The 7,500-nt window shown below is 32.7% G+C and overlaps 2 protein-coding genes and 1 pseudogene across 2 annotated transcripts in view; 1 reads left to right on the top strand and 2 right to left on the bottom strand.

Annotated features, from left to right (window-relative positions):
* LOC137652127 (uncharacterized) overlaps nucleotides 1-5,201 on the bottom strand; it is a 6,508-nt gene extending 1,307 nt beyond the window's left edge. Inside the window, exons 1-2 of the mRNA XM_068385328.1 lie at nucleotides 2,191-5,201; nucleotides 155-1,317 (exon numbers count right to left, since the gene is read on the bottom strand). Of these exons, the coding sequence (XP_068241429.1) occupies nucleotides 155-1,317; nucleotides 2,191-3,839 (2,812 nt within the window). The 5' untranslated portion in view covers nucleotides 3,840-5,201. The remainder of the gene's footprint in view (nucleotides 1-154; nucleotides 1,318-2,190) is intronic.
* The window catches only part of LOC137652130 (nephrin-like), a 448,675-nt pseudogene that overhangs the window by 16,650 nt on the left and 424,525 nt on the right, over nucleotides 1-7,500 (top strand).
* LOC137652555 (uncharacterized) overlaps nucleotides 1-7,500 on the bottom strand; it is a 167,472-nt gene that overhangs the window by 95,608 nt on the left and 64,364 nt on the right. The window lies entirely within an intron of this gene.

Genomic DNA, 7,500 nt, shown 5'->3' with positions numbered 1-7,500 from the left:
GTTAATGATGACGTTAAGCTAGACAAATTTGGGATGAACTGTCGATAAAAATTAACGGAACCTAAAAAGCTTCTTAATAACTTCTTAGTTTTTGGAATTTGAATTTGTTGCAAAGATAAAATTTTATCATTCAGGGGTCTGATTATATTATTACCTACTTCAAAACCCAAATATTTAACTTTCTCATAACAAAAATGACATTTTGATGGACGGGCTGTAAGACCATGATCTCTCAATCTTCGAAGTACCTCACTCAAGGTTTCCAAATGTTCCTGGAAAGTATTAGACATCACAAATATGTTATCAAAATAGATAGAGATATGATTCATTCCCTGAAAGATTTTCTTCATCAATCTAACGTAGGTGGCACATGCAGTAACCAGTCCAAAGGGTAGCCTCTTATATTGCATTAAACCACGGTAAGTAGGGAAAGCCGTTAGAGGTCTTGCATTAGGGTCCAACATAACCTGATGATAGGCTTTTGTGATATCCAATTCTGTAATAAAAGACATATTACGAAATTTAAATAAATCTTCATCAATTGAGGGCATAGGTTCAGAATCGAACTTTGTTACTGAATTGAGTGCACGAAAATCTAGTGCTAACCTGAATGTGTTGTCAGGTTTCTTTATCATGACAATAGGATTACAATAATCAGACTTACTTTCTTCAATTATCCCAAGTTTCAGTAATTTATCTACTTCTTTACATACTTCCTCCTTAAGATGTGCTGGTACTGGGTACATTTTCTTTCGAATAGGCTCTGTTGACGTTAATTCAATCTTGTGCATTATGGTAGAAGTACAACCTGGTATCTCCGAGAAGACTTCTGAAAAATTATCCAGTACTTCTTCTAGTTTCCCTTTTTGTTCTGGAGTTAAAGTTGGACAGATATCTAATTCAGAAGTTATTTCTTCTTCAACACAAGGTATAGGATCTTCGATGTCTTCGCTCAAAACTATTACATGAGAGGTTACACAGCAATAATCTGAAATTGAACTATTCAGATTTTCATCAGCCACTGATAACACATTCTGTGACCTGTAAAAATATGCCTTCAGCAAGTTAACATGAAATGTTTTTGGCTTACCTTTCACATCGATTATGTAATCAACACTATTGAGTTTCCGCAGAACTTTAAATGGTCCTTGCCATTCAACTAACAACTTATTGTGTTCTGTTGGCAGTAATAGTAACACCTCATCATTGACTTTAAACTGCCTACGAGTACTTTTCTTGTCAAAGTACGTACTGTAGATTTCCATTGAAGTCTTTATATTTTCCTGGGCTATTTTTGAAGTTTCCTCTAGCCTGTTTCTAAGATCAAAAAGAAAAGAATAAACATTTTGGGTATCATTAGAAAGGCCAGTATTAGTCCATATCTCATTCAATATTAGTAGTGGTCCCCTTACTTGGTATCCATAAAGGAGTTCAAATGGGGAAAAACCAAGAGTGTCAGAAGGAATCTCCCTCATAGCAAACAAGGCACAAGGTAAATATCTATGCCATTCTCTAGGTTGCAAATGACACAATTTCTTCAATATAGATTTGAGAACAGAGTGTTGCCTTTCACAACGACCATTGCCAGCTGGATGATACGGAGTAGTAAACAATGGTTTTACTCCCAGCATTTGGTACACATGTTCCATAAGTTCTGATGTGAACTGCTTTCCTCTATCAGATATTATTTCCTTTGGTATTCCTACCCTAGAAAATATTTGCATAAGAGCATCTGCAACATCAACAGTGGTTATGGTCTTCATAGGAATTGCTTCAGGAAATCCTGTAGCATAATCAATCATTGTTAAAATAAACCTGTGACCTTCAGATGTGCTTGGATTCAGTGGACCCACTATGTCAATTCCTACTCTGCTAAAAGGAATGAAAACTACTGGCATTTTTACCATAGAGACCCTTTTATGTCTACCTTTACTTGTGTTCCTCTGACAGTTATCGCAAGATCTACAATATGCATACACATCTGTACACATTCCTGGCCAGAAATATAATTCTCTGATTTTTTTTAGGGTTTTGCGATGACTAAAGTGTCCTGCCACAGGTAAATCATGAGCCAATTTAAGAACAACCTTTCTAAGTTTAAGAGGAACAACTAAATAAAATTTATTGGCAATTCTTGAATTGTTTGCATTTATAATTTCCTTATACAAAACTTCATTTCTCAGTACATACCTGTACTCCACTTTTGAGTTTTTTGTTATGGTGTTGGCTTGACAGTCTTTCCTGATCGATTCCAGGGTGGCACATTCATTTTGCAATTTTATAAAGTCAATAGGAGTAGTCTCAAGGGCTTCTACATCAGGAAAAACTAATGGGTGAACAACTTTCCTTGAAGCTGAACGAGTTGTTATATTGACGTTTTCAATAGCTTTACCTTTTTCTGTAGGCAGATGGTTTCTTCGAGGTTCCTCATCAATGGAGTTCAAAGGGGGGCAGTCTCCATCTTCAGGAAAAAGAGCACCTTCAATGTTACCTAAAAGTACTGTACAAAACTTAATTGGGGCAATAATAGCATTAACCTTTCCAGTAAACCATTTACATCCAATATAAACTGGTAACACTGGAAAAACATTTTCCCTTCCTAGATAATCGATTAATGATGACTTTGGTAATTCCCTCTCATTCAAGTTAGGAAACAGGTCTTTGGATACAATACATGTAGAACAGCCAGTATCACGTAAAATGGTAGAAACACGAGAACCATTAACCACACCATGAGTAAATGGAGCTCTAGAGTGAGTTTCTTTAGAAGCATAGCGACCAACCTTATTTGATCCTGCTTTGTTCGATGAAGTGCCAGGAGTAGAAGTCATTGCAGCTTTACCTTTAGGACAGGATCGTGCCATGTGTCCAGCTTCACCACAAACATAGCAAAGTGGTGTTGGCCTTTGGGTGACAACTGGAGATGGTTTAGGATTCGGACTTTTCTTTTGGGTCTGCTTATCCCCAGGATAACATCTATGTGCACCTGCAAATCTGTCTGCTGCTTCGGCAACATCTTTAGCTTTCCATAATTCCTGCTCCTTAATAAAAAGTCTGATGTCATGTGGTAAGACAGTGAGAAATTGATCAACAACAATAAATTCTCTTAAGTTTTCAAAAGAATCATCAACATCACTTGAATGAAACCAATAATCAAAGTGTCTAAAAAGTTGAGTCATAAATTGAGAAAAATTAATCTTCGAGCTCATCTTAGCAAATCTGAATTCTTTACGGTACTGTTCAGGGGTCCTCTTAAAAGCCCTTAAAACAGCAGCTTTTAAACTTACATAATCTGCAATTTCTTCTTCAGAAAGGGTAGAATAAATATTTAAAGCAGTGCCCGAAAACAATAACGCCAAACGGGTAGTCCACTCACTAACAGGCCACTTACATAAGGAAGCAACACTTTCAAATCTTATTATGTAAGCAGTTATGTCCTCATCTTCATTATAAGGAAGAAGTCTTGGTGGTTTAATACCACTTACCTTAGGAGCAGTACTTTCCTGAATACCATCATCAATTCTTTGTTTATCAAGAGCTAGCTTTGCTTCCTCAAGCGCTAATCTTCTTTCTTCTAAACTTCTATCAATTTCATATTTCCTAAGTTCTCGTTCTTTAGCCCTTTCTTCTCGTTCTTGTCTCTCCTTTTCTTTCTTTTCTTCTCGTTCTTGTCTCTCCTTTTCTTTCTTTTCTTCTCGTTCTTGTCTCTCTTGTTCCTTGTTTTCTTCTCTTTGTAATCCTGCTTCATATTTTCTTGTTGCCCATTCACCAAGTCCATTTCCTTCCAAACCAATTCTTCTTCCTTGCTCGATCCAATAGGAAAACTGTAATTCAGACATTGTATGAAACTAGAGCAAACAGTTACAATTAAACTAGCGTGTTGCCAAGGACAGTAACAAGTCTTGATTTTATGGTGGAACCTAAATAGAAAATATAATAAAGAAGGCTCGAATAGACCATAAAATATACTTCCAGTCCACACACTAACAGTCAAAATACTAAAGAGCTTTCAACTACTTAGAACTCACTTTTCTTGAATGCTAACACGCATTAAGAAACAAGGGTCAGCATTTGCTGGACTCCTTAACTAGGGTAACTCGTGGAATTTACTATGGCTCCAACACTATCATGCTTGGCGTAATTCCTGTCCCCTCTAGGCAATTACGATAGTCAAACTCCTTCACCCTTAAAGTCACTTAAAGATTTGTTCACAGAGGCTGTACTATATTGAGCATGCGCAACAAACTCTTACTCACCCCGCAAAATATACATGTGATAATGTCTAAGTGAATTTCACCTTGATTCCCACAACATATGCAGTATTATCCTGGCAAGGTCGCCAATATGTAAAGGATATTTCCATATATCCTTATCAGATTCTTTTAATGATGTTTATAGCATGATAATACCTCATAATATTGTGAAAATACAAGGGAGAAAATCAAATAAGAGATAAGTTTACCAGTATTATATTTATCAATAATATTTAAAGTTACATACAACTAGGGTTCCATATAAATAAGATATAAATTACGAGAAATTATGAATGCCGAATGAATACAAAACAATATAAATATAATTATCAAATTAACAAGAACAACAAATTCAAACAAGAATGAAGAACCCAACTATGAAATTACAGTTATGAAACAACCTCATTATTACTAGTTGCCCAATACTCTTTGAAGCAAATCAGTCAAATAATTCACGTCACAATAATATATAATAAAAGTTACGATAAGCACCAAATAGTAAAATAATAGCCAAAATATAACTAAACAAGATGCAAAATCAAAACAGAAAAATAAACATTAATATTAGTCACATTTATCACTGAATATTTGTCTCTCAAGAAATTAAACAGAGAAAAGCGATGTATACTACGATTCTCCTGTAGTACCGAGGAACATACACTAAGTCTTTCTCCTGCACATTTCTATTGGAAGTTAGGGTTAGGAAAAACAGACTTTTCCTTCACTTTTTGACTTTCTCTTAAAATGTAACAATTCTTCCAAGAACAAAATGGGACTTCGTGACGGGTTAGGGACACACCCGCAGCTGTCCTCTGAAGCTTGAGAGAGTAGCACAGAAAGTGCTAGATTCAACAGAAGAGAGGTCCCAAGAAAACTAGCCAGGGACTCTCAAACAGGTAGTTACTTTAAACAAAAAATAAACAGGAAGTTACACTTGAATACCGTCATTTTTCCTTTACAGGCAACATGTAATCTTGCTAAAAGCTCCGTGTTGGAGCTACAACACTTTGCAAAATTCGTTTTACGTCGTGCGAAAACAATAGAACGGTGTTGACCTAGGGATGAACACGATGTTATGGAGTTAGGTCTTCCCGGAACAGCTTCAGTTGACAATCTGTTACACAGAGATATAAAAAGTCGTTGAGTTGAATACAAGTGTTTGTGGAATAGATCAAAGTATGAAGGAGAAAAATTTGGGAAATATTTTGTTTGGAATTTTATTGTAAATGTGTTAAAGCAATACAAAGTACATATATATATATATATATATATATATATATATATATATATATATATATATGTTTATATATATACATATATATATGTATATGTATATATATATATATATATATATATATAAATATTTGTATTCATATGTATATATATGTGTGTATATATAAATAATTATATATATATACACACACACACATATATATATATATATATATATATATATATATATATATATGTGTGTGTGTGTGTGTGTGTGTGTGTGTCTATTTCTATCTATCTACATATGTATATATATATGTATATATATATATATATATATATATATATATATATATATATATATATATATATTATATTTAGCAGTTTTAAAATAAAAAATAGAGTATGCATATTTCAATACTTCTCATAAAAACATTAGAATTAAATTATTTGAACAAATTTCTAGCATTTAAAACATATCAGTATGATTAATCTACATACATTTATAATTAATTCGAAAATATTTCTAGTTAATTACGAAATTATACTTAAAAAGAAATATTAAGTAAAATATTCAGTGATCATAACAACATCTCAGGATAATTAATCTACATACGTTCATTCTTACTATAGAAAATATTTCAAGTTAAGTACGAAATTTTACTTAAAAAGAAATATTAAGTAAAATATTCAGTGATCTTAACAACATCTCAGGATAATTAATCTACATACGTTTATCCTTAACATTACCAATATTTCAAGATAAATACGAAATTATACTTAAAAAGAAATATTAAGTAAAATACTCTATAATCTTAACCACTCTTGTATTAAGTGATAGATTCCTTTGATCTGATATTTGCATTTCTTTGAACTTTTTTCAATCTTATTTTTCGTTGCATTCTCGATATCTTCATCACATCAAATGAGTCCCTTGATCCGCGATATTAGGTCAAGCTAATCATTGGTTTAGGACACGCCAGGTTAAATATATTCCAAGAATATCCAAAATACTCGAAACTCGGTTTGGATTCCTCGAGTTGTAACAGGTAGATGCAACTTGAAAATTCTGATCGGACCTTTAAAAAATAAGGAAATTATTGATTACTAGTTAGTTCATTCAACTCAACCTCATATACTTTCCTCCATTTTCATGTGGAAATTATGGAAAATTGTTGTTACCTACAAATAAACTTTTGAATGATAACCAACAAGAATTTATACCTTAGATAGTATTGATTATTATTATTATTATTATTATTATTATTATTATTATTATTATTATTATTATCATCTAAGCTGCAACCCTAGTTGGAGAAACAGGGTGCTATAAGCCCAAGGGCTCTAATAGGAAGAATAACCCAGTGAGGAAAGGAAATAAGGAAACAGAAGAGTGAGCCTGAATGTACCCTCAATCAAGAGAACTCTAGTATATATATATACATACATATATATATATATATTTATATATATATTTATATATATATATGTATATATATATATATATATATATATATATATATATATATATATATATATATATATATATATATATATAATATTCTCAAGAGGAAAATATATTGTCCGTAATTTTCTTTTTATATATTTCCGTTGCTCTCTCTCTCTCTCTCTCTCTCTCTCTCTCTCTCTCTCTCTCTCTCTCTCTGTATTTTCCTGTTATTTTTAAATGATAAAAGCCATTTTCTCTTCACTTTCATATCAAACTATAACATAAGTACCACATGGATAAATATCAACACAACATCGTGTTCAAATATAACACTCATTAGGGGTAATTTGAATGAATTACTACTCGCTGGTAGGAGACTGATGTCTCGCCAGGTAAATCCTAGAACTGCTGGGTAGCGTTAGGTTCCGATTTCTTTTATGGCCTCTCGTGGCATGGTTGGTTTCAACCTGGCCTTTCATTAGAAGGGGCTAGCGTTCAATCCCAAGTATGAGGTAGAAATTTATATATATATATATATATATATATATATATATATACATATTATATATATTTATATATATATAT

This window comes from Palaemon carinicauda, chromosome 13, assembly GCF_036898095.1.
Source record: "Palaemon carinicauda isolate YSFRI2023 chromosome 13, ASM3689809v2, whole genome shotgun sequence".
NCBI lineage: Eukaryota > Metazoa > Arthropoda > Malacostraca > Decapoda > Palaemonidae > Palaemon > Palaemon carinicauda.
Note: the sequence above shows the minus strand (reverse complement) of the source record. Positions and strands in the feature narration are given on the sequence as shown.